The sequence below is a fragment of the Arachis hypogaea genome, chromosome 16, assembly GCF_003086295.3.
Source record: "Arachis hypogaea cultivar Tifrunner chromosome 16, arahy.Tifrunner.gnm2.J5K5, whole genome shotgun sequence".
Taxonomy (NCBI): domain Eukaryota; kingdom Viridiplantae; phylum Streptophyta; class Magnoliopsida; order Fabales; family Fabaceae; genus Arachis; species Arachis hypogaea.
In genome coordinates, this window is record NC_092051.1 from 26543241 (window position 1) to 26570673 (window position 27433).

The 27433-nt window shown below is 35.9% G+C and overlaps 2 protein-coding genes across 2 annotated transcripts; one reads left to right on the forward strand and one right to left on the reverse strand.

Annotated features, from left to right (window-relative positions):
* Window positions 1–7312: 7312 nt before the first annotated feature.
* On the reverse strand, window positions 7313–9807 carry LOC112758686 (arachin Ahy-3-like). The gene is made up of 4 exons (XM_025807405.2): window positions 9479–9807; window positions 8845–9137; window positions 8119–8757; window positions 7313–7950 (listed from the first exon to the last, which is right to left on the reverse strand). The coding sequence occupies exons 1-4, from the start codon at window positions 9765–9767 to the stop codon at window positions 7561–7563; spliced, it is 1611 nt and encodes a 536-aa protein (XP_025663190.1). The 5' UTR covers window positions 9768–9807; the 3' UTR covers window positions 7313–7560.
* Window positions 9808–22113: 12306 nt separating this feature from the next.
* Window positions 22114–26412, forward strand: LOC140180069 (uncharacterized). Its single transcript, XM_072220463.1, has 3 exons — window positions 22114–22214; window positions 23201–23672; window positions 25483–26412. Exons 1-3 carry the CDS (start codon window positions 22114–22116, stop codon window positions 26410–26412), a joined length of 1503 nt encoding a protein of 500 aa, XP_072076564.1.
* The last annotated feature ends 1021 nt before the right edge of the window (window positions 26413–27433 follow it).

Consider the following 27433-nt stretch of genomic DNA (forward strand, 5'->3'; position numbering starts at 1 on the left):
GACTGTTCTCCATCTTTGCCCTTGTCTCACAGAGGTCGGGAGTGTGATGATTCCGTCCGGCTTGATGAAGTGGTCTCCTAACCCTACCACACCGTGCTGGTGGGTCGTCAGGTCGGAATCTCTCAATCCCAGGGCATCGAAAACGTTTCGGAACATGATATTTGAGTCTGCCCCCGTGTCTACCAGGATTCGTTTGACGAGGCCAGTTCCGACCCTAGCCGTGATGACCATGGGCGGACTTTCCGGCACCTCGTCATAAAATTAATCAAAACCTTCAATTATGTAATTTAAATTATATATAAAACTCTTTTATCTTTAATTACTAGAACTTTGAATTTTAATTAAACAAGAACCATTAATCTCAGTAAATCAAAAATATCTAATTATAATTGAAATTTATATAAAACCAAATTAATTTAAAACTTGGAGTCTCATAATCTTTCTAAAAATAAAACCATATATATAAATATAAATAACTCATTATTTATTTTCTAAAAATCTGGGTCTTACACTCCCGGTCGCTCAGGTCTCTCCGCCAGTCTTCACAGCTTCCGGTCGAGATCAAGGTTGGCCCATCTTATACTTTGAACTTATATTCCTCCTGGATTTGGTTATTTTGCATTGCCTTCATTTTGTGTTAGTTATGAAATGCTATTTGGCTTGCTTTATCCCATGAGATTTTTATGGAGAGTAGGAACTCATTCAGTTGTCACTATCTTTATATTTGTTCGGTAGGTCGGATACCGGACGGTTCGGGTCAGGACCCTGAGGTCAACGCTTGGGATGGTGGAGAGGCTCGTCTGGTCGTGGTCTCCTGGTTCCGGGTGTGCGAGGTCCCGAGCACTTCGCATGGAGAGGGGGGTGCCACCTGCAAAGACACTCCGACGCTCTTGTCAGAATATGTGCAGGCGGAAGGGAGGTGGTGTAAGAATGTGACGTACCTCGGGGGGAGAGCCAGTCTTCCCCTTATATACATGTCAGTAGTGGGTCCCTCAAGTGGACAGGCCCATACCCTCAAGGACGCTGTCCCACGGCTGTGTGCAAGCCGTACGGGACGCGTGTCCGGGTCAGGTGGAGGACGCATTGCCGGGCTGGAGGGAACTCGGGTCGGGTTGACCCGCGTGAATTTGGGCCAGGCCGTAACAATATTCAAAATCTTTGAATTTGTTTGGCGCTGTTCTACAACTGGCGGTGGTGTCTCATGAATAAATGCCTTCTTAACATGCTCTCATAAAAATGTCAGTGTTAGCAATTACCTTAACAATGAGTTCCCTTGGGCAGTGACCATAAAAGGCTTGAAATCATGCTAATTATGAGCATTCTTTGGTCACTGTTTCTTCTTATATGGTTGCATAAACTTTTCTTTTTTGTTGAACTTTGACATGGTTTTATAAAGAGTTAAAAGCAAAGTAGTTCAAACATAGGTCAAAGCTTGATTGTTTAGTTTATTTATTATAGATTTAATTATTTTATAATGGGATAGATTTGATTATTTTAGTAGTTAATTATTTAATTAATAAAATATAACATATGATTATTGATTTAGTTATTTGTTCATTTTTTGGCATATTATTAATCGAGTGTATTATGGTATACTTAGGATTGGTTTGAGTGGTAAAAAACGAAATAAGTAACCATAAAAGTCATAAATTGATTTCTACAATTTTATATTAACACCGTATATCAAAATAGTAAAATTGAGTAATTCAGGAATAAAGGGAACTCCTTAGTACTCTGATTAATAGGTGCTATATAAAGAATGTTTTTTATTGTTAAACCATTTTTTATATTATATTAGAAAACAGAGTACCTAGTAGAAGCAAAAAAAAATGTGTATGTGAAGTGAAGTGCACTGTTAAAATAAAACACTTAATTATTCGATGGTTATTATAAAATAAGACACCTTTTTGGCCCCATGTACTGGTTGCAATGATTATAGCTAACACTCTAGGACATGTATGAAATAGTCAATGGAAGGAGCTAATTAAATTGGGATAGGCCATGAGTAATTTATATGCTTTTCGTTTTTCAAACTTGTACCTAAAATATGACATTAATATATATAGCCATTTGGTTTGTATTTTGATATGTGCATGGTGTTTTATTAATAGTGTTGTCTACCTAATATTTAATGATTCGGTCATATATACCTATAGGCATTTCATCGTATATATTTTCAAATATTCGCTGTGTATTTGGTACAAGATGTTCTTGAAAATTATTTAGTCACTTGTTTTCTTAATTAAATCTATTAAATTATTTAGTCACTTAGCCTTAAACAGTGTACGTGATATTTGAAACCAAATGCTATATATGGAACATAGCAATTAATTTGGAGTTGCCCTTTGCAATTGCTACAATCTTGAGTGTACTTAGTGCTTTTTTTGTTGAAATGGTTGGGAGTATCTTAGAGTCCTGGGCACCCAATTATAGTCTCACATGTATGTAATCTCATATCTGTATTTAAACTTGTGTTTTCTATATGGATTAGTCAATGAATTATATTTTAATTTTGGTTGTAACAAATTTACCAAAATAGAATGATAGGTGCTTTGACTCTTTTTTATTTTAATTTATTATTTGGTTGAAACAGGCGCCCTTTATCTCCTAAGATGGCTAGAAAAGGTCGTTTCACGAAAAAACTGAAAGTAGGACCAGGATGTCAGCAACCACAAACGGCTCCGCCTCCGGCCTCTGCTACCCACCGCGATGACTCTGAAATTCTCCCGGACAATGGTGATAGTGTCCCTCCAACTTCACGCCCGTTCCTTCCGCCGCGTAGTGTACCAAGGCCTGCTCCACAAACGAGCACAACTACCATTCAGAACTCGGAGCCAAGCCGTGTAAACTCTACGAATAATGCTAATGATGTAGATTCTGTTGATCAAGAAGCTGATGACTCGTTTGTTGATTCTAGCGCTCAGAATCGCAAAGGACGCAAGACAACAAAGTTTTGAGAAGTCAGGATAATCGGTAATTTAGCTATTATTTTTTATGTGTTCAACATGATGTACACTCTTGGTGATTATTCTTATTTTCGCATGCTGTCCACTACGGATAAACATAAGGTATTATGTTTGGCTTATAGGTTCCGATGGCACAATCAAGCTAGCAAGACTAAGCATGAGGGAGGCCATGGAACGGCCTAACGGTAGAAAGATCGTCCTCAGGTTCAACAATGCAAAGCAAGCCATTGGAAACGAAGTTGGACTGTTGAGTGGCGTACTTGGTCTCCTAGGATCTAACTTTGGAAAATTTCCTATCTGTGAGGAAAGCTGGCGGAAGATTACAACTAAGGACAAAGTTTATAACGAATGTGTGAAGGTAAAAGTTTATATCCCCTTTGAAATACATATGCTCAATTTTACAATTTTTGACAAATTTTTGGTTATCTGTATAGCAAATTTTCCATATTGATGAAGATAGCGAAGGAACCATAAAAAAATATCTTGAAAAGTATGGGAAAGTCCTGGAAGGAGACAAGGCTGAGGTTGTATAATGCTTATTTCGAGCCAACGTTCACGACTGAACAAAATATTGAGAACCGTCCGCCGGGCATCGATCGAGAGCATTGGAGATGGTTCCTTGAGTATCGCGCCAACCTGAAACGAAGGTAATCTAGTATATCATTGGTACACAAATTTTATGTAAATTATTGTTGCATTGAGTCTTTTTAGATCATCTTATAATCGCCTTTTGTCTCTACTGGACCAATAGGAGAAGTGCAAGAAAAATGCGAAGAATCGATCAAAACAACAATATACCCACACGGCGGTTCAAAAAGCTTTGCACGACAGATCGAAGAAGAGGTAAATTACTTTTTTTGTTCACTCTTTGGACTATTTCCGTGACTTGAGGTTGCCTTGATTGTGTGGAGAACGGTAATGGCATAAAATTTGTTGATACAGTCGGAACAACAAGGGAGAATAGTCGGAAGAGGGGAGTTATGGATCGCAGTGCACAAAAAAAAGGACGGCTCCTACATGAATGATGAAGCAAGAGCAATCGGTGTAAGTACCACTATTTATAATTGATCGATAAAGTTATGACCTCAAATAGGGTAATAGTCTATTTTTCAATGTTATTTTATTTTTGTTCCTATTTGATGACTGGTTTGATACTCTACGTTAAAATGGACCAAGATACTTTTACAATTCATATTCCAGCTTACTTTAATTGTCATTGCTAATTTACCTGTTAGGTTTATAGACTTTTTGAACTTCGACGTAATTTGAAAACAGTTGGGATAGAATTTGAATGATTGATTTTCATTTATCCGTTACAGCTAGTTATAGTGGTTGGCATCCTATGTTATCATTTGGTGTGTTCTTGACATGAGATGGACCCATCAACAAAATTATTGTATTTGCTAATTTGTGTCTGTAGGAAAGAATTGAGGAGATCGAGCAACATGATGAGTCATCTAGGGTGTTGTCTCAGAATGATTCCATTGCTCAGGTTTTCGGAAAAGAAAAACCGGGTAGAGTACGTGGTGTGGGTTTTGGACCGACTCCTAGTCAGCTCTTCGGGCCAAATTCACATGGGCCTGGCAACGGAGTCCAACTAGAGGAGACTCAGAGGAAGCTGCTTGAACTGGAGGCACAGCTGGAAGGCGAGAAGTTAAAGAGGAAGGCGATGGAGGATGAGGCAGCAGCAGATAAGAAAAAGATGAAGGCGATGGAGAGTGCTCTGATTTATCTGTTTCAACGGCAGGGTGAGGAGCTGCCACCAGACATCGCTGCAGGGATGCGTTTCGTAGAATGATAGAGTGAATACTAGAATATTAGGATTGGAGATATGTTGCATTGAAGCAAACATTTTATTGAATTAGACTGAGCAACTCTTTGAAAGAGATTTCTTTTTGTTCGTATTTTCATGGATATATATATTTCCTGTTTTGCTTATATCTTGGATTTGTTTTTGATACAAGTTTAGATTCTAAGGTTGAAAATATTCAAACTTTAAAATAATAAAAGATATAAGGAGAATTATAAAAAATCATTGAATAATATTTTGAACCAATTTGGCGTTATTTATTGAAAGAGCGAAATTTTTATTTTTTTTTAAATTTCTGTTTACATAGCGGCGGTTTTAAACCGCCTCTATTTTGGTTCAATGATTGTAGAAACTTTTATAACTGGCGGTGGTTTGTAACTGTCGGCATCTCTGACAGAAACTACATTAACATTTAGCGGCCGTTTTAAAACCGCCGCTAAACGTGCGGCCAGTCAGACATATCAATAAACATTGCAGCGGTTAAAAAACCGCCGGTAAATATGAGGGAATTGTGTCAGCACAATTCGGCGGCGGTTTTCTGTTATTATGCCGTGAAATTTTGATTTAGCGGCGGTTATGCCAGTGGTTGCTGGAAATCGCCGCCAAATCCAACCGCGGCACCCATATCCATGGCAGACAGGTTAACCGCCGGAAAATGGTTTTGCGGCGGTTTAAAACCGCCGCTAATTCATGAAAAAACCGCCGCCAATTCCCGCCTCCCTTGTAGTGGATGAGTATACTCGTAAGTTTGAAGAGTTATGTCGATTCTAAAATGTTTGTCAAGGAGCACCAGCTACATTAAAAAAAGGGAAGTGCATTAAGTTCGAAGGAGGACTTAGAGAAGAACTGTTATCTCATGTGAGCCCGATGGAAATACAGAATTTGCGGAATTAGTTAATAAGAGCCAATTGGTGGAAGAATGTGTAAAGAAGCTGGTGACAACACAAACTAACCACAGGAACCTTCCAACAAGGGATTTCAATCATAACCTCGCTTCTCAAGGAAGAAACTTCAAAGTAATTCGGCATGCAGACTTAGGTAAACAGCTGCAACCTTACGAATTTGACCCCGTTACTGACGGTAAATCTGTCGCTACTCTGCGACGCTAAGTTTGACAGTACTCAGCGTTTTTCTTGTAGTGAATTGTTGACTAAATTTTATTATTTCTTACCGAATAGAACTGTATAAAAGAAAAAAAAACAAAATCATATTATCAAATAATGAAAAAAATGTAAGTGTTTAAATAGGATTGAATTTTTTTTTGGGTTAAAATCATATCATTAAAATTTAAGTTAGACAATAATTCGTCCATAAAATATATAAGAATGACTTTATTAAAGGATGTACCTTGATACACTAATGGAATAAGGTTGTAGCATGTTTTAAATATTCTATTTAAATATATATATTTTTTATTTTATAATATATATTTTTTAAATAAATACTATCATAATAAATTTTTTGATATATAAGTCAATAACATCAAACATTAAACCTAACTATCTAAAAGGGAAAAAAAGTTAAATGCCTAATTTCATAAATATTAACCAAAATGATGAATATTAACATTTAATCTAATTATCTAGTGATTTTTATAATTTGTAACAAATTATACCATAATTCATTAGTTAGGTTATCAAAATTTAAGTTAAATTAAAAGTTAAAATTAATGATGATAAGCTAACTAATTTTATATAATAATTATTAAACGTATTACAAAAAATAATTTATCCTTTATTTTATAAAAAATCGGATAGAATTCACCTTATTTTTATTATATTAGTCAAAATTATTGAAATATTAAACAAAATAACTCTATTTTTAATTATCAGATCATTATACTTTACCATAAAATAATATTACTCATCAACTTCACACTTAAGAATGCTTTTTTGTCTTGAAATTGGACCATTGTATTCATTTTTCAGGCCATTAATGAATGGATTGGATATTTTTCTTTTTGAAGAGAGAAAGTACCAACATTGCAGCAAACATTAATATAAGAAAAAAAAAAGATAAAAACTGTTAAAAATAAAAATATTTAAAATTTAATTAAAAGAATCTTTCAAATCAAATTCATAAAAAATTATTTTTATTAGATTTTATATTTGATTTATTTGACAACTTGTTATAATATTCGCGGAAGGTTGACCGTTTGATTCTTTAGGATTACTCTTTTAACCCAAAAAAAAAAAAAAAAAAAAAAGACCCACCTGAAATCTTTTATTCAGGCGATGCGAGAATCGATCTCTACACCCAAAACTTGACATCTTAAATGTAAAAATTGGATTTATGTTGGTAAGTCATCAATGACCATAAGCAAGGCTATATGTACCATGCATGCATGTTAAAATTGAATTGTCGCGATTTTATAGTGCGTGCTTGACTAGAAATCCTAGCAAATGGACTTTCGGAGTTTCCTAAATGAAAATGTGAGCATATTGTGTTGTTGATATTCTTTTCAAGTTTGTTTTATCAAAAAAAGAAAAAAGAAAAAAGAAAAAAGAAAGAAGGAGGAAACAAAGACAAATCTGGCTGCGTTAAACCATCCCTTCTTTTATTCAAGTTTTTCCCGCAAAAGGTTTTCTCCAGATCGATGCTGCTCATTGCACATACATTACATTCCGATCTTATAGCTTAAACAAAAAGGCATCAATGCCCCTTTGTATTCTTATTCACACTACAAAAATAAAACTACATTATTCTCGTTATTATTATGTATTATTCAGTTGTGGCAAAAAGTATGTATGTAGTGGATAACACACATACATGTCACGCTTGTTTTTAAGCCACAGCCCTCAGAGACTGTTCAGACGGTGGAACGAAGAACTTGAAGGGGTTGTTGTTCTTAAGCTGCCTTGCCTGCTCCCTTGGGAGGCCATATGAATTTGCAACCACCTCCTCCGGCAAGTTATCTATGAAGGAGTTTTCACCGGCTAGGTTGGCTATGCTGGGCCTTGAGTCTGTCTTGAATGCCACGTATTCAAAGTTCTCGCTCTGGGACTTTCCAGCCACGGCGAAGTTCTGTGGCACCACAAGCACGTGACCTTCTTGAAGCTCCTCGTCGAACACTCTGTCGCCGTTGCTGTCCACCACTTGCACGTGAGCCCGTCCCCTCAATGCATATATGATGCTGTGTGCGTTCGTGTTGTAGTGAGGGACAAACAATGCATTCTGCAATCACATTTCAATATGTAAATAAATGTCTAATGTAATCCTTTTTATCGATATTAATCAACAGTAGTTAACATTTTATTCTTATAGCATTAGTATTTAAAATTTAATACTTAAAAATGATAGTATATATTGCTAAAAAAACATAGAAAAAGAGAAAGTACAAACCCTGTAGAGATTTCCATATTCAGCACTAAGTCCAAGCCACCTAAGGATTAGAAGGTTGAGCTCGTTGGCAGTTTTGAGTGAACCAGCTTGAGGGTTGTAGATGTCAGGGGATCTGTTTCTACCAATGTTCTTTTTAAAACTTGCGGTGCAGATGGTCTCCTCAATGCCATTGCCGCTGCCTCTGCTTCCCCTGCCACGCCTTCTATCTTGTTGCCTCTCCTCTTCATCATATTCATATTCATCTTCATCGTATTCCTCTTCTTCGTCGGGACGTTCATACTGCTGCCTTCTCTTTCTATCTGGGCTCAAGATTCTGAGGCCTCCCCTCACTGTCACAATGGCTCCCTGTTCGTCACTCTCGTTCTCGCCTCTTAGGTTTTGCAATATCTGTCTGTCGTCAACCTGGAAGGCTTGTGCCAGGAACTCCGGCGTGAAGCCGCTGAAGATGTTTCCACCTTCGTTTTCTTGTTCTTGTCCTGCTCGTTCTCTGCGGCCGTGCTGTCCTCGAGGGCTAAATTCACGGTCTTCTTGTTTAGGCTGAGTTTGCGGGCTGTATGGGCTATATGGTAAGCTTCTTCGTCTGCTTTGTTGCTGGTATCTTAAGAACTCTTGCTCGTGGTTCCCAGCCAAATTGAATCTCTGTTATGTATTATTAATTGTCACCATTCCTTCATGATATATATGCACATGCCAAAAATAACGAATGAGATTGAAACATATATATACCCTGGGGAACTGATCAAGCTGGTTGTCGTTGTTGTTGGTGTCAGTAAGAGAAACAGCAACAACATCAGTGTCATGGTCGTTGTACATCCAGAAAGCAACACCGGTGGGAACTGCAATGAGATCACCCTCATCGAAACGGTGCACCTTCTGGTGACTATCCTGTTGCTGTTGGCTTTGGTCTTGTCCTTGAAAACGTCTTGGTGGTCTTTGGGACTGATGTCGGCGTCCTTGTTGTGCAGGCTCTTCATATGTGCTAGGACAACCAGGGAATATCAAACCAAAGTATCCCCTTCCTGTATGTCATCATATATATTTTATATGTATAAATTAAATTCACCAAATTAGCTATAATATTATTTTTGTACGAATGCATGTGTTATTTAACATATTTTTGATATAATATTATTTTTATATCATATTATTTTTGTACAAATGCACGTGTTATTTTACTCATTTTCGATAATTTTGATATATAAAAATACATGACTTAACATAGTTGTTTTTTTCATGTCAAACGGAAATTCTTATAAAATCTTAGTAAGTTTAGTGAGTGTACAAATTAATAATTAAATTCAATCATTTGAGGGAGAATAAAGAATAATTGACAATAATAATACGAAAAAGTAGTAATAACCTTGCTGGATGAAGATCTCCTGGGGAGCATTGGAGTAGAAAGGCCTCCGAAGGGCGTTGCGGCGGAGGACTAAGCGCGAGAGGGCGACGCCGGCGCATTCGAACTCCTGGTTGTTTGGGTTCCAAGTCTCAATGTAACCGCCCTCCGATTCAATGCGGTTGTCAGGCCTTTGCGCATTGAGGCGCTGGAACTGGCACGCATTTTCCTCCGGCTGCTGCCTGAAGGAGATGCTGCTAGCTCCCAGGACTAGAAAGCAAAAGCAAACAGAAAGCGCAAGCAGCTTACCCATGGCTGCTATTATTGTTATTGCTGTGGTTGTGATGAAGAGAAGAATGAGAAGCAAGTGATTTATAGGGGCGAGAGGGGGTGAAGGAAGGGACACGTAGGAGAGCATTTGTGACACTCTTCAGCATGCATGGCTATGGCACCCTTCCTGCGTTACACCTCACAAAGCATCTCTATAAGATCATCATAAGCATGCATCTGAGGATTTCTGCACAAAGGGGACCACGCATGCACGGCTTCAGTTCTTTTCTTTTCTTGCTGATGCCTAATTTTCCGGTTAGATGCATTGTTTAATGCAATGGAATACTCTGTTTTTCTGCAGCACCTGATGGGGCGCGTTACTAATAGTTTGAGTAGAAAGAATGCAAATTGAATTTGGGAACACCACACAACGATATGAATCATTAGAGTACTAGAATAGTTGAGTAATTTAAACATGAATAATGTTAGATAATTAATTTTTTTAATTAATATTAATTAATTTTTTAAAATTATTTTATTTATTTTAGATTTTATAAATTTTTAATCTTATAAATATTAGAGACCTGCTACACATACAAGTTTTTTTGGCATACAAGTTTATATAAGTTAATTATAACTCAATAAAATTTACTTTTATAATGCAAGAAAGAAAAGAAAGAGTTTGAATTATACAAAATTTATTAATATATATACCAAAAATTTTTAAACAATACAATATAAATGACTTGTATGAACTTGTATATATAAATAACTTGTATGTGAAGAATAATTCTAAATATTAAATCTTAAAATTAATTAATGCTAGCTAGTTAATTAAAAAGTTAATTATTTATACTTTTTCTTAGTAGAATCACATAATTATTGTGCCTATCTATTTAGCTACCAATTCCACTATTATTAATTAGGTCTAGTGTTAAATAATGCTTCTGATTTTTTATTTATCTATTTTCTCTTATTTTATCATGTTTAATTGAATAAATAAACCATACACAAAAAATGAGATATTTTGTATAAAAAAGGATAAAAAATATTAAGTATGCACTAAAATTAGTTATTAAAATCAATTATATATATATATATATTATTTAATTTATTTTTAATATATATTTTATATTAATAATTTATTTTCATGTACATTTAATATATTAAAAAAAATTATCGTAAATTTAGTTAAAAGTGTTTATTATTGTAAATTTACAAATCTTGATAATTGATACTACTATTGAAAGATTAAATTTTGACCAAAACAATAGATTTGAAAAGATCTTCATTCTTTCTTTTCAATAGTTGAAGTTTTTTTTTTGTTTTTTGATGAATAGAGATTTGTTGTTGGACTGTCCTTCTGCCAGACTATAAGCCATTGTATTTGAACCCATGTAGTTTGCCACCAGGATCTTTTTCTCTAAGCTGTGAAGCTTGATCTCTTTAAGATCAAACTCTGATACCAATTGATGGTAATCAGTGGCTAAGAGAAGGGGGGTTGAATCTTAGCCCCTCTTTTTGCTGAATATTACTTTCTGCCTTTTAAGATAGCTTCAGGAGATATTTATGCTTTTTGTCTCATAACAAGTCAAGAGACATTTTCTTTTTGTCTCATAACCGGTTATGAGATATTTTTCAATTTTGTCTCCTACGCAACAGAATCAAAAATGGAGTAGATGAGAAAGAGAGAATCACACCCAGAAGTATCCTGGTTCAGCTGCTAAGTGCAATGCAGCCTATATCCAGTCTCCATTACAACAGTGACGGAATTTCACTATAATCAACAGATTACATACACCAATTCTTTCCTAGGAACTACCCATTCCTATCTGAGACAAGTCCAGAATCTATCCCCAAAACTGAACTTGACTCGGACAACTGCCAAGCTTTCAACCACAAAGTGCTAACCCAACTTGCAAGGGAACAAGTTTAGATTCTACCCCAACTTAAACTTGACTAGACCTCAATCTAGCTTTCAACCGCAAAGTGCTAACCCAACTTGCAAGAGAATCTCATCAGGATCATGACAAAAAAACAGAAATACATACAAAGAATTTCTGAGATAATAATGGCTTTTTCTTTAACTCTCTGCCTTGTTTCACTCATTGGCTTTTTCTTACAAAATCTCACATTTTGCCTTTTACCAATGAAACACAGACAGACTCACTGAGAAAAAGAAATATTCAATGAAAGCCATGAAGGAGAAGAATAAACAGCTCAAAGAGCTATGGGAACCCAAACGTGTGCTCTCACTCCTTGTCTTAATCCTTGGCCGTTCTCCCTTATTATAGAAGGGGAAGCTTCCAAGGTTGAAACCGGTTCAACCAAGCCACCAGCATCTTCTCCATCACATAAGGCCGGTTTGGATAGAGAGAAGAGAGAGGAAAAACCGAAAGTAAATCAACATGCATGTGCCTCTCTCTCATCCCTTCTTATCAAGCTACATCAATTTGAGCCCTCCATCTTGACTTTATCCCCAAGAAAGAATTCTGACCCTTGATGAACTCTTGATCTTTGACAGCTCCATCTGTTCCATTTTCGCTTCTTCATGCACGTAGCTACAGTAGCTACCTTCTGTGATGGATGAACAAAAGCGGAAACGAGCTTCACCCCAGAGATCTTCTTCTCTGACCGAAACGGATTGCTTCTACTTTAGGCATGGAGATCTTGAAGCTTCTTCTTCACATCTTGCCTTTAGTGGAAAAGATCTCAACCATGCCATGCTTTGGATCTTTTTTTTTTCAAAGGCCATCACCCTAGCCTTTTCTTCTTCCATTAGCCTTATTGTTGCTTTTCTTTGATAACTTGTATTTTCTTCTTCTTCCTCTGATGGATGTGACAGAATGCAAAGAGAGAGAGAGGAGAGAGAAGACACAAAGTTTTTCAAAGAACAATTAAATGAATTGAAATTCCATTCACATTACTCAAGGAGTGGAGTAATGTGTGGAACCATCAATGCAATTAACTCAATTTAATTTTCCTTTTCAGTTACCAAGGCAAGTAATTAAATCAATTGATTTTTGAGTTCGGTTACCAATGCTTGCAATTAACCAAGTTGAATTTTAAGTTCCAGTAACAAGTGGAGTTGGTAACCGAAGCATGCCTTTAATGAAATTAAACTCAATTGGATTTTTACTTCCATTAACCAAGAATGATAACTTTGACAATTTAAATTCCCTTTGGTTTGTGACCACTGAACGGGTTCCTCTCTCAACCTTGGGTCAATTGTTTCATTTCATCATGGGCTTGTGATATGGGCCTCTTTGGATTCTTCTTTTAATATTCAGCCACTAGAAGTGGACAATTATTATTGGGCTGAAATATGTTTAGTAACAAAACTGGGTTTTTATCACTTAAGCCAAGAAACAATTTTATTTTTTACTTACACACTAAACCAAATCCATCATACAACCAATTGGAAGCAATTAACAAATTAATGATTTTTTAATTAATATTTTAATAATATTTGATCATCATAATAATTCAAGTTTTCCAAACTCAACAATCTCCTCCTTGATGAGAAACATTATTAAAACTGAATTGAAAGGATTAGGATTAGATAACTTTCCTTTGAAGATTTGCCAAAATCTGCCCATTTCTTTTGTTTAATGTGCTCTCCCTTAATGTGTGCCTGATTAACAAAATATTCAAGAAAGCCATCACCTGTATACAAGCTCTAAAGAGTTCCAAGAAGATAAAGATTTCAAAACATGAAACCTTTAAGATCGAGCCATTATTTTCACAACATGATCCAGACAGCACATATATGTATACTTGAGCAAATAAATTTTTCAAAATATAATTAGAGCTCAAGTTAAAATTCTCTAACACAGAATGCTCAAAATAATGAGCCAAAATAGAGCACAAATATGAAACAGAATGCTCATGTTCAAACAGAATGCTCATGTCGAAACAGGACAGCAAAGAAACAGTTTCAATTTAGCAATTCAGCCTTCTTTCATTTTTTCCCCCTTTTGTCATTAAGGAGGGACACATCATATGTCAAAAGTTTGCAAGGATCTTATCAATTCACAAAAAATCATCAGCCAGCCTTGAATCAAGCATGAATCAGAGCTAAACCAAAAGTTAATTAAATACTATTTATTCACAAGCTCAGATGCTAAGCTATAAACAATATTCACAACCAGATCAAACTACAGATTTTTAAACACAAATTTAAATAATAAATAGCAGTAAATTCAAATTATAAATAGCAGGTTCAAGCATTATCATCATAGATCAAGATAAAAACAAACAACAGTCTTTCAATTCAATTTTCTTTCTCCCCCTTTTCTCATTAAGGAGGGACACCTACATGGAAAAACAGTTCACCATATATGCAAAAAAAATGTAGAGCAGATAAAAGTGTAAAAGCCAAGCTACAATCACCAAATCAGAGTTCAACAACTAAAATCCAAAAATAGAGCAAACATAATGATAAACCAATATTTCAGAAATAGTTTTTCAGCAGCAACATCATGGAGCAGTCTTAGAAAAGAAGACTCAGATACCAAAATAAAACAAAAACTATAATAAGTATAAGCAATATTCATAATCAGACCAATATGCATACTCATAGCTGCGTGAAATAATAGTGTAAAACCAAGAAAATTGCAGCCAGTCTCAAGCATCATAAGTTCAACTGTTTCACTATAGCTGTTTAAATTTATTTTCACACAATACTTACTCCCCCTGTTGTTATCAAGAATAGTAAACCTGCACACAAAAACAGTTCAATATGTAATCCACAAGTGCAAAACAGGTATGAGTGTAAGTGTCAACAGAAGTTGTAAAATGTATCATAAAAAAAAACAGATTATAAGAAATCAGCTGCATCAAATTGGGCTAGACATCAGATCCCTCATCCTTGGTTGTAAGAGGATCTTCCTCTTCTTTTCAAAATCGTGTCCTTAGCTGCCTTTGTGCCCTTTTTCTTAGATTTCTTTACAGCATCACTACTCTTAAGATATAAAATTCTGTCTTGGGTTTCATTACTCAGATCGACACCAAAATACTCAAAAAAACAAGTTAAAAACATTCTATATGTAAGAAAAAATAGGAGTAGTGGAGAAGATGAGAAGTAATCATAATAACTGCTTTAAATGTTCCACAAACCAATTTAATAAAATGGGATTAAAAGAATTTTGAATTTTAAATACAATACGGGCAGTTTTAAACTAACACATCAAATAAAAATTGAAAAAAATTTGAAACTTATTTGACTTGAAAAAAGATGAATGCAAATACTCTTTTTTTTGTGTGTATGTAATCAAAAGAAGCAATGAGATCCACTTTATAAAACAAAACAACTTTCTCTTGGGTTTAGTGGTGGTTTTAAAGAAACACATTTGACCACCAAGAATTTAGTTCAGATCCAAATTCATTTAAAATTATCAACACATAGTTTGAACATCATAGAACCTAGAGGGAGTCATCATCTGCCCAGTTTTGTCTCCTTGTAACATGTGAGACAAAAACAACCAGAAAAATCTTTAAGCATATTTAATTCAAAAAAAAAACTTAGCAATCAAGAGTCCCTAGAATAGTTCTCAATTTCACAAATTGAATGTCAATTGTTCCCTTTTGCACATGTTCTTTTATGGAATGAAATCTTACTTCAGTGTGCTTAGTTCTTGAGTGTAAAATAGGATTTTGAAAAAATATTTATTGCACTCAAGTTGTCACAAAACATAGGAATACTATTGACTTGCAATTTGTAATGTGCAAGTTGTGCTTTGAACCAAGTCAATTGAGAACAAGAGGAAGTTAAGATATATTTAGCCTCAGCCGTTGACAGAGGTAGCTTGCTTCTTGCTTGACCACACATGGATTGTCCAAGATAACAACAAATCTCTGAAATGCTACTTCTATTCACACGATCTCAGCAAAATCTGCATCACAATATTCAGCTTATTTTTTTTTCAAGTTTGACCAGTTCTTTCTCCATTGCTTTCACCCATGAGGGATCTTCAAGAGCTTGCTTCAAATTGAGAGGTTCTAATTGGGACAAGAAAGCAACATTGTTTGCCTCCACTTGCTTCTTGCTTGAGGATTTAGCGGTCATGCCTTGTGAAAGGTCTTTAATGATGAATTCATGAGGGTAATTCTTTAAGAACTTCCATTCACGTTACTTTTGAGTTGAGGCTTCAGCTTGACCTTGGCAAGGTTCTGATGAGTCCATTGTTCTGGATTCTCTGGCTTGGTCAGGAGACAAAATGAAAAAGTCTCCTTCATTCACAGGAGCCATTTTTGGACTGATGATATCCACAGCTGGAACAGATTTGGGATCCGCTTGGTTCACTTGAGGATTTGCTTCTGTTTTACTTTCTGCATCAATTTTCTAGGCAACACTTGGAATGGAGTTAGACTCACAAAAAATAATATGTATGGACTCCTCAATTTATTCTATGTTCCTTGATGTAAACTCTATAAGCTTTACTAGTGGTTGACTATTCAACAAAGACACCTTTATAAGATTTTGGATCAAATTTTCTAAGATTATCTTTAGTGTTTAACACAAAATATTTGCATCCAAAAGTATGAAAGTACTTAAGATTGGGTGGTATTCCTTTTCAAAGCTCATATGGTGTTTTCTTTAAAACTTTTCTAATGATGATTTGGTTCAAAATATAGCTTCAGTCCAAAAGAATTTTGAAATTTCATTTTCACCAAAACATAGCCCTAGTAATTTCTTGAAGGCCTCTATTTCTTCTTTCAACAACTCTATTTTATTGAGGTATTCTAGAACATGAAAAATTATATGAAATACCAAATTCATCAAAGTGTTGTTTTCCAAACTCATTTCCATGATCACTTCTTAAGGAAATAATTTTCAAAAAATTCATTTTGAATCTTTTTGCATAGAGTTAAAAAATCAAGAAAGACATCATTCTTATGAGCTAAGAAAAGAATCCATCCAAACTTAATATAGTCATCAAACACCACTAAGCTATAGTGCTTACCACCAAGACTTTGAGTCCTTATAGGACCAAAAAGATCAATATGTAGCATTTTCACTGTTCTTTTGGTTGAGATGTCATCCTTGGATTTGAAAGAATTTTTTTTTTTGCTTGTTTACCCAATTGACAATCATCACAAGTGATGTCTTTGTCAAATTTTATTTTAGGAAGACCTCTAACCACATTCTTTTTCACAATCTTAGAAATTTAAAACATGTTTGCATGTCCTAATTTCTTGTGCCATAACCATTTTTTTATTCCAAAGAAGTAAAACAAGCTACATTTTATTCTTTTTAGTTCCTCTAAGGTTAGTCTATACACATTCTTGCATATTTTAACTTCAAATAAAATTTCACCAGATTTTTCACACACAACCAAACATTCCAATTTCTTGAGAATAGCCAAACAATATAAATCACACAATTGGCTAATGCCTAGCAGATTGTGTTTCAACCCATCAACTCAAAATACAACATCAATGAAAGTTGAGAAATTCTCACGGACCTTACCTATGGCCACAATTTTTCATTTACCATTGTCACCGAAAGTCACAAAATTTCCATTGAATTTACCAAGCTTGATGAAGAAAGTGGACTTCTCGGTCATGTGCCTAGAGCATCCCCTATTCAAGTATCACATGTCTTTCTTCTTCTTGGATGCTAAGTAAAACTGCACAAATCTTTTAGGTATCCAAACTAATTTGGATCCTTTGAAGTTAGTCCTTCTTAGTTTTCCAAGTACATTAAAATCACAAACAACTTTTTATGTTTTGTTTCCTACTCTTCTTTTGTCAATAAAGCATTAAGAAGAAGAGTGACCAGATTTATTGCAATTAAAACAGTGATTTGTATGAGCATGTTGCTGAAAATACTTTAAGACATGATGCTGATCAAAAGATTTGAATTTTCTGGTATTTGAAAGGGTGCATTTCTTTTGAAAGATCAATCTCTAACATTAGTACCTCCTTTTGTCAGAAACTTTAAACCAGAATTTCTTGACACAAATGGGTATCTAGAACGTGAGGCTCTTTTGTGAAAGAGAAATTTTCTAAAAACGTCTTCATTGTTAGAGATGTAACTCAGACCAGAGTTTATTTGAAGCAGGTTTAGGTTTTGAATAAGATGCATTTTTATAAAAAAAATATGGCTTTTCAAAATCAGCATCAATGTTAGATGAGTATTCAAGGCCAGATTTATCAAATGATGATTTTATTTTTGAAGATGATGTTGTGAATTTGCAAGTAATTTTTTATTTAAAAAAATGCATCATTTTTCATTACATACCATAAACCTGATTTTTCAAACAAAGTTCTTTGATTAGCAAGTAATTTGTCTAAGTTGCTTGAGTTATGTGCGAATTTTGCTAAATCATGATTCAAACTTTTGATCATTTCATTTAATCTTTTATTTTCAGCAACAGGTTTTTGAGAGAGATCAATAATGTGCTTTCCATTGAACATTTTAATTTCAGATTTAAAAAAATCTATTTTCTTTATTGAAATTAAAAGCACATTTGGTCTCCTTCACCCTTTTCTTTCAAAAACTCATTTTCAGCATTCAAAACTTCATTTTCAGATTTATATTTATTGTATTTATTCAGCAATATTTCAGAAAGGTGAGAGAGATCACTAATAGTCACATGCAAATCATCAAGAGATAAGTCATAAAAATTTACCTCTTCTTGTTGATCTTCTTCAGTCATGAAATAGATTTGTGCTCTACCTTCAGAGACTTCTTCCTTATCTGAGTCAATCTTGAGATCCTCCCAAGAAGCCATAAGTCCTTTCCTTTTTTGGTTCCTTTGAGTTGCCACCTCTGCTTCTTCCTTTGAGTTTCATCATCCTTCTAAGTTTCCTAGCAAAACATGCAAATTCGTAATCTTATAAACAGTCACTGGATTCATCATCTAATGATTCTGTGCAAGATTTAAGAGCCACTCTCCCTCTTTTTTGTGTCATCATTATTTTTTTTCATATGCTAGTAACTTTTCTCTTAACTCATTACAGGTTATATCACTTTCCACTCTCTTGTCAAGCTTCTCAAGATTTTCCTCACTAGCATCTGTTCGGAATGAGTAATCCCCATAGCTTTCAAGCTATTACTGATGATAAAGAATGTCATCAATTGATTCTCCATTCTTCATAGAGAACATCTCATACTATTTGCTCAGCATGTTAATGTTGGTTTCTTTTACTTGTGTGGTGCCCTTATTTGTGACTTGAAACTTTATCCCAGATTTTTTTTGCTGTTTTGCATCTTGAATCCTTCTGGTATTCCTTGAAACTGATTACACAGTTCAGCATGTTGAGAGCATTGGCATTTAGTTTTTCTTTCCTTTTGTCATCTTCATTCCATTCTGCTTCGACTTTGGGGGAGACAACACCACCAGCGCCATCCTTTGTAGGACTTGAGGACCATTTGTGATTATCTTCCACATGTTGTAATCCACTGACTAAGAAAAGATCTTCATTCTTTCTTTTCAATAGTTAAAGTTTTTTTTTGAAGAATGGAGATCTATTATTGGACTGTCCTTCTGTCAGAGTATAAGCCATTGTGTTTTAACCCATGTAGTTCGCCATCAGGATCTTTTCTTCTAAGCTGTGAAGTATGATCTCTTTAAGACCAAGCTCTGATACCAATTGATGGTAATCAATGGCTAAATAAAGAGGGGTTTGAATTTTAGCCCATCTTTTTGCTGAATATTACTTTCTACCTTTTAAGATAGCTTCAGGAGATATTTCTGCTTTTTGTCTCATAACAAGTCAAGAGACATTTTCTTTTTGTCTCGTAACCGGTTAGGAGATATTTTTCAATTTTGTCTCCTACGCAACAGAATCAGAAATGGAGTAGATGAGAAAGAGAGAATCACACCCAGAAGTATCCTGGTTCAGTTGCTAAGTGCAATGCAGCCTACATCCAGTCTCCATCGCAGCAGTGACGGAATTTCACTATAATCAACAGATTACATATACCAATTCTTCTTTAGGAACTACCCATTCCTATCTGAGACAAGTCCAGAATCTATCCCCAAAACTGAACTTGACTCGGACAACTGCCAAGCTTTCAACCGCAAAGTGCTAACCCAACTTGCAAGGGAACAAGTCCAGATTCTACCCAAACCTGAACTTGACTAGACCTCAATCCTGCTTTCAACTGTAAAGTGCTAACCCAACATGCAAGGAAATTCCCCCAGGATCATGACAAAAAAACAGAAATACATACAAAGAATTTCTGAGATAATAATGGCTTTTTCTTTAACTCTCTGCCTTTTTTCACTCGTTGGGTTTTTTTTACAAAATCTCACATTTTGCCTTTTACTAATGAAACACAGACAGACTCACTGAGAAAAAGAAATATTCAATGAAAGCCATGAAGGAGGAGAATAAACAGCTCAAAGAGCTATGGGAACCCAAATATGTGCTCTCACTCCTTGTCTAAACCCTTGGCCGTTCTCCCTTATTATAGAAGGGGAAGCTTTCAAGGTTGAAACCGGTTCAACCAAGCCACCAACATCTTCTCCATCACATAAGGCCGATTCGGACAGAGAGAAGAGAGAGGGAAAACTAAAAGTAAATCAACATGCATATACCTCTCTCTCATCCCTTCTCATCAAGCTTCATCAATCTGAGCCCTCCATCTTGACTTTGTCCCCAAGAAAGAATTCTGACCCTTGATGAACTCTTGATCCTTGACAGCTCCATCTATTCCATTTTTGCTTCTTCTTCCACGTAGCTACAGTAGCTACCTTCTGTGATAGATGAACAAAAGTGAAAACGAGCTTCACCTCAGAGATCTTCTTCTCTAACCGAAACGGATTGCTTCTACTTTAGGCATGAAGATCTTGAAGCTTCTTCTCCACATCTTGCCTTTAGTGAAAAAGATCTCAACCATGTCATGCTTTGGATCTTCTTTTCTCAAAGGCCATCACCCTAGCCTTTTCTTCTTCCATTAGCCTTACTGTTGCTTTTCTCTGATAACTTGTATTTTCTTCTTCTTCCTCTGATGGATGTGACATAATGCAAAGAGAGAGAAGAGAGAGAAAACACAAAGTTTTTCAAAGAACAATTAAATGAATTGAAATTCCATTCACATTACTCAAGGAGTGGAGTAATGTGTGGAACCATCAATGCAATTAACTCAATTTAATTTTCTTTTTCAGTTATCAAGGCAAGTTATTAAATCAATTGAATTTTGAGTTCGGTTACTAATGCTTGCAATTAACCAAGTTAAATTTTAAGTTCCAGTAACAAGTGGAGTTGGTAACCGAAGCATGCCTTTAATGAAATTAAACTCAATTGGATTTTTTCTTCCAGTAACCAAGAATGATAACTTTGACAATTTGAGTTCCCTTTGGTTTGTGACCACTGAACGGGTTCCTCTCTCAACCTTGGGTCAATTGTTTCATTTCATCATGGGCTTGTGATATGGGCCTCTTTGGATCTTTCTTCTTTTAATATTCAGTCACTAGAAGTGGACAATTATTACTGGGCTGAAATATGTTTAGTAACAAAACTGGGTTTTTATCACTTGAGCCAAGAAACAATTTTATTTTTCACCTACACACTAAACCAAATCCATCGTACAACCAATTGGAAGCAATTAACAAATTAATGATTTTTTATTTAATATTTTAATAATGTTTGATCATCATAATAATTCAAGTTTTCCAAACTCAATAGATGGCTTTATGGCCAATGGCCGAATGAGCACATTATAAACTAGCAAATCAAAGAGGACAAATGTGTGAAGAGTATTATAAGAAAATAATAGTTTTATCTTTTTGAGGACAATTATTAGTATTACATGCATCACCAAAGCATTGTGTAAATTGATCCAGAAAGCTAAATTTTGTTCATGTTTCAAAAATTAATATTAATTTTTTAATTAATATTAATTAATTTTTTTAAATTATTTTATTTATTTTTGTACTGTATCCCTAAAACATCGGATGAATCGAGTTATACCTCGGCACATTAAACTATATTCAAGAATTAAAATGACTCTTTCCTAACAAACCACTCCCCCATGATCTCACTTCAAAGTCGGTCACGAAGATCTCGGCTCGAGCGATGACTCATTTAGTACCAACTACTCTATAAATCAAGAACAAGGCGGATGACGGGCACCAGATCATTCAACAACACAACCTCACTGATTATACACCCATTTTTTCTCAAGTGATTATTTACTGACTTGAGCGTCGGAGTCCTTTTTATAGGTACCAGGCTTGGGTTCGAGTTCACGAGGATATTCCAAGTCTAGATTAAACTATCAGACGTTTTGGACCATCGCAAGACTGACGTATAACTCAGAAGGAGTATCCTTTCCATAATATTTGGCACCTACCGTGGGCCCCGCCTCACTTTTAGTTTTAATCTAACACTACTATATTCGACTTGTATCTTCTTTTCTTTTCAGAAGTCGAAGCATGAGGGATCATTCGGTGACTCCTCAGGCCAACCCCACCAAGGCTGAGCTCTTAGCTGCTAACGCTGCTCTACAGGCAGAAAACCAACGAACGGCCGAATTGTTAGCAACAATGCAGAACAATAAGCAAAGAATGATAAGAAGACCAATGCCGATCTCCATGAGGAATGCCAGTCAAAATCAAATGCGAAGACAGGAGAAGCAACCCCTCAAAACAGAAAGACAACGGATTGGCCCTTTTTCCAAATAAATAATGAATTTTAAAATGCCTAAAAATTTTACACTTCCAATGACTTTGACGCTGTACAAGGAGATCAGAAATCCTAAAGTTCATGTAACAAAATTCGAATCTATGATGTTTCTTAACAGTGACTCTGATCCCATCTTATACTGATCCTTTCCAACTTTTCTAGATGGAGCTTCTTTATTATGGTTTTCTAACTTACCTGTAGGTTTGATATGACGCTTCAACGAATTTGCCAAATTATTCATAAACCACTTCGCAGCGTCCAAAATTTATGTGCGAGATTCAGACTATCTCAGTACAATCAAACAAGGATAACATGAGAGTTTGAAGGACTACGTGACGCACTTCACAATAGCAGCCATGGAAATCCCAAACCTCAATCCAAAAGTACAACTGCACGCGATAAAGAGTGGCCTCTGACCTGGGAAATTCTAGAAAGCAATAGCAGAGGATTTCAGAGACAAAGCAACCAGACAAATTGAAATTGAAGAATTACATGAAGCTCGGAGAAATGAAAACCATTGTCTTGGAAAGAAGAGGAAAGACCTCCCAGATCTCAAAGCAAGGAGCCCAAAAAACCTTTCAAATTAACACCAAAGTTCGACTCATACACCAAGTTCAATACCAAAAGAGAAAACATCATCAAGGAGATACTACACAACAAATTAATAAAACTGCCGAGCAAGGTAGGGACATATCACGATCAAAAGTATGTAGACAGAAGCAAGCATTGTGCATTTCACCAGAAGTACGGCCATACCACTGACGAATGCGTAGTGGCCAAAGACTTGTTGTAAAGGGTAGCAAGACAAGGCCTACTGGATAAATATGTCACTTCCAGAAGCCAGAAAGAAACAAAGAACACTGACAAACCGAGCTATAGCTTCGACCACAAAGAAAAAGGAACTTGGTATGGACCAGTCGAAACTCCTGCATCCAAAGGAGTAATAAACTACATTTCAGGTGGCTTCGCAGGAGGAGGAGCAACCAATACAGCTACAAAAAGAAGTTACAGAGCCATGATGACAATGGAAGGGTCTCGGAAAATAACCCAAACCTCGGCCCTAGCTGGCCAGATCACTTTCGGCGAGTCTGACTTCATGTCGCAATACTCGAACTTGGATGATCTGGTGGTAATCTCGATACACATGGGAGAACTAACAGTCAGAAAGGTTCTACTCGACCCTGGGAGTAGTACCGACATCCTGTTTTACTCCACATTTAAGAAGATGCAACTCAGAGACAAAGCACTACAACCATCACCTGGAGAATTAGTAGGATTCTCCGGAGAAAGAGTTCTTGTATCAGGTTATGTATGGCTGAGAACAACGCTAGGGGAGTTAATGAGCGGATAATTTATATGCTTTTTTTTTTGGCATTGTTTTTAGGTTATTTTCAGTATGTTTTAGTTACTTTTTATTATATTTTTATTAGTTTTTAAATAAAAATCACATTTATGGACTTTACTATGAGTTTGTGTGATTTTCTGTTATTTCAGGTATTTTCTGGCTGAATGAGGGACCTGAGCAAAAATCTTATTCAGAGGCTGAAAAAGGACTGCAGATGCTGTTGGATTCTGACCTCCCTGCACTCGAAATGGATTTTCTGGCGCTACAAAAGCCCAATTGGCACGCTCTCAATTGCGTTGGAAAGTAGACATCTTGGGCTTTCCAACAATATATAATAGTCCATACTTTGCCCGAGTTTTGATAACGCAAACTGGTGTTTAACTCCAAGAAGAGTCTCTACACGTGAAAGCTTCAATGCTCAGCCCAAGCACACACCAAGTGGGCACCGGAAGTGGATTTCTGCACTATCTGCACTTAGTTACTTATTTTCTATAACACTAGCTACTAGTTTAGTATAAAAACTACTTTTAGTGATTTATTTTAGATCCTTGATCAGTTCTATGCTATCATAGATCATATTGTACACATTTGGAGGCTGGCCTCACGGCCATGCCTAGACCTTTCACTTATGTATTTTCAACAGTGGAGTTTCTACACCCCATAGATTAAGGTGTGGAGCTCTGCTATTTCTCATGAATTAATGCAAAGTACTATTGTTTTTCTATTCAACTCAAGCTTATTCTTATTCTAAGATATTCATTCGCACACAAGAACATGATGAATGTGATGATCAAGTGACACTCATCACCATTCTCACTTATGAACGTGTGCCTGACAAACACTTCCGTTCTACATGAAAACAAGCTTGAATGCATATCTCTTGGATTCCTGGTCCATGCATTTGATTGTCTCTCCTGACAACAGAGCCTTCAATTCCTTGAGATTAGAGTCTTCGTGGTATAAGTTAGAATTAATTGGCAGCATTCTTGAGATCCGGAAAGTCTAAATCTTGTCTGTGGTATTCCGAGTAGGATCTGGGATGGGATGACTGTGACGAGCTTCAAACTCACGAGTGTTGGGCGTAGTGACAGACGCAAAAGAATCAATGGATCCTACTCCAACATGAGTGAGAACCGACAGATGATTAGCCGTGCGGTGACAGCGCATTTGGACCATTTTCACTGAGAGGACGGACGGTAGCCACTGACAACGGTGATCTCCCAACATACAGCTTGCCATGGAAAGGAATATGAATGATTGAATGAAGACAATAGGAAAGCAGAGATTCAGAAGCAACAAGCATCTCCATACGCTTATCTGAAATCCCACCAATGAATTACATAAGTATTCCTATCTTATTTTATATTTTATTTATATTTTAATTATCTAAACCTCATAACCATTTGAATCTGCCTGAATGAGATTTACAAGATGACCATAGCTTGCTTCAAGCCGACAATCTCTGTGGGATCGACCCTAACTCACGTAAGGTTTATTACTTGGATGACCCAGTGCACTTGCTGGTCATTTACACGGAATTGTGAAGAAGTTTTGAGATCACGTTCTCCCACACCAAGTTTTTGGCGCTATAGCCAGGGAATGAATAATCACGATTCCGGCGTACCAGGAGTCTCCAAACTTAAAAACCCTAGATATCCAATTTTTTGTAGTTGATTGTGCAAGCCCTTATAATGTTATTTTGGGGCGTCCTTACCTGAACTCCTTTGGAGCCATTATCTCTATAATTCACCTTTGTGTTAAGTTCCCTGTGCAGGATAACATAGTAGTGATGGTGCATGCCGACCAAAAAGAGGCTAGGCAATGCTACAATGCAGGCTTGAAAGTCACTCCAAAAGAGACTATCACAAGAGTCCATTCTGTCTATAACTCAGAAAGCATTCCGACCTTGGCCGAACTAGATCTGAGGAATAGCAACAGTCGTCCCGCCCCAACGGACGACCTAGAAAAGGTACAACTTGGAAAAGCAGACCAGATTACTAACATCGGTTCTGTTTTCTCTGTAGGAACAAAACAAAATCTGATTGAAACACTAAAGTCCAACTCCAACCTATTCGCATGGACACCTGCTGACATGCCAGGGATCGATCCAAACTTTATATGTCACAAGTTAGCAGTCAATCCTAACGCCCGACCTGTAAGACAAAAGAAACGAAATCTGGGTATAGAAAGAAAAAATGCAGCAACAGTAGAAACACATAAATTACTTGATGCAGGTTTCATCCGAGAACTTCGTTTCTCATCATGGCTGGCAAATGTGGTAATGGTTAAGAAGAGCTCGGAAAAATGGTGCATTAGCGTGGACTTTACAGATCTAAACAAAGCTTGCCCGAAGGACTCTTATCCACTGTCGAACATCGATAGACTGGTGGACGACACCTCAGGGTATCAATTGCTAAGTTTCATGGATGCCTACTCTGGTTACAATCAAATACAAATGCACCCTGATGATGAAGACAAAACAACGTTTGTGACTGACCAAGGTAATTTTTGTTATAAGGCCATGCCTTTCGGACTGAAAAATGCAGGAGCAATCTATCAAAGATTAATAGACAAGGTCTTCAAAGATCACATTAGCCGAAACATTGAGATATATGTCGAGGACAAGGTGGTCAAATCAAGCTCGGAACAACAACATGAAGCTGATCTTAATAAATCTTTCAACAACTACAAAGGCACAATATGAGACTAAATCCAGAGAAATGTGCATTTGGAGTACGTGGAGGTAAATTCCTCAGATTCCTACTAACAAACATGGAGATAGAAGCCAACCCGACAAGTGTCAGGCCGTGATAAACATGCAATCACCACGGTCAATCAAAGAGGTACAATAGCTTACAGGTCGCCTAGCAGCCCTATCCCGATTCTTGCCTATAGCAGCTGCCAAGTCACATCATATCTTCAACACCCTAAGGAAGGCGAGAAGTTCAGCTGGACAAATGAATGTGAAATCCTTTGTTGAATTCAAAAATCTTATAGGCTCACCACCTATACTAAAGAAACCATAACCAGGTAAATCCATTTTCGTATTTCTTTCAATTTCAATTAACACGGTTAGCTCCGTGCTTTTAATAAAAACAAAGAAAGAACAACACCTAGTATATTTTGTGAGCAAAGTCCTACAAAATGCCAAAACAAGAGACCCGACGATAGAAAAATTAGCATTTGGCTTAGTCATCACAGCTCGGCGTCTACGACATTATTTTCAGACACATCAGATAATAGTTTGGACTGGCCATCCCTTACGTCAAATATTATCAAAATCATACCTAGCAGGATGACTCACGAAATGGGCAATAGAGCTCTCCAAATGCTAGCTAGTTAATTAAAAAGTTAATTACGTAATTTAAAACTACCCATTTAAACACGTAATTTAGAACTGGCCATTTAAACCGTAGCGATCAAACTACGTAATTTAAAATTGTCATCACATTATTTTCTAAAAATCATCTCATTTAAATTAGTACTCAAAAAAATAAAAACATAAAAAATTTAAAAATTTTGATAAACAAAATTTAAACGATATATAATTTAAATTTAAAAATTTTAATATAATTTGAATGATATAATTTGAACATTTTAAATAATAGAATACATGAAAAATCTTATAAAATTTGTTATATTAAATTGACAATTTTAATTTGGTGGAAACTCATATGCAGTCGACTTCACATGAAATTGTTTTTAGATGGATGACACGTGTTACT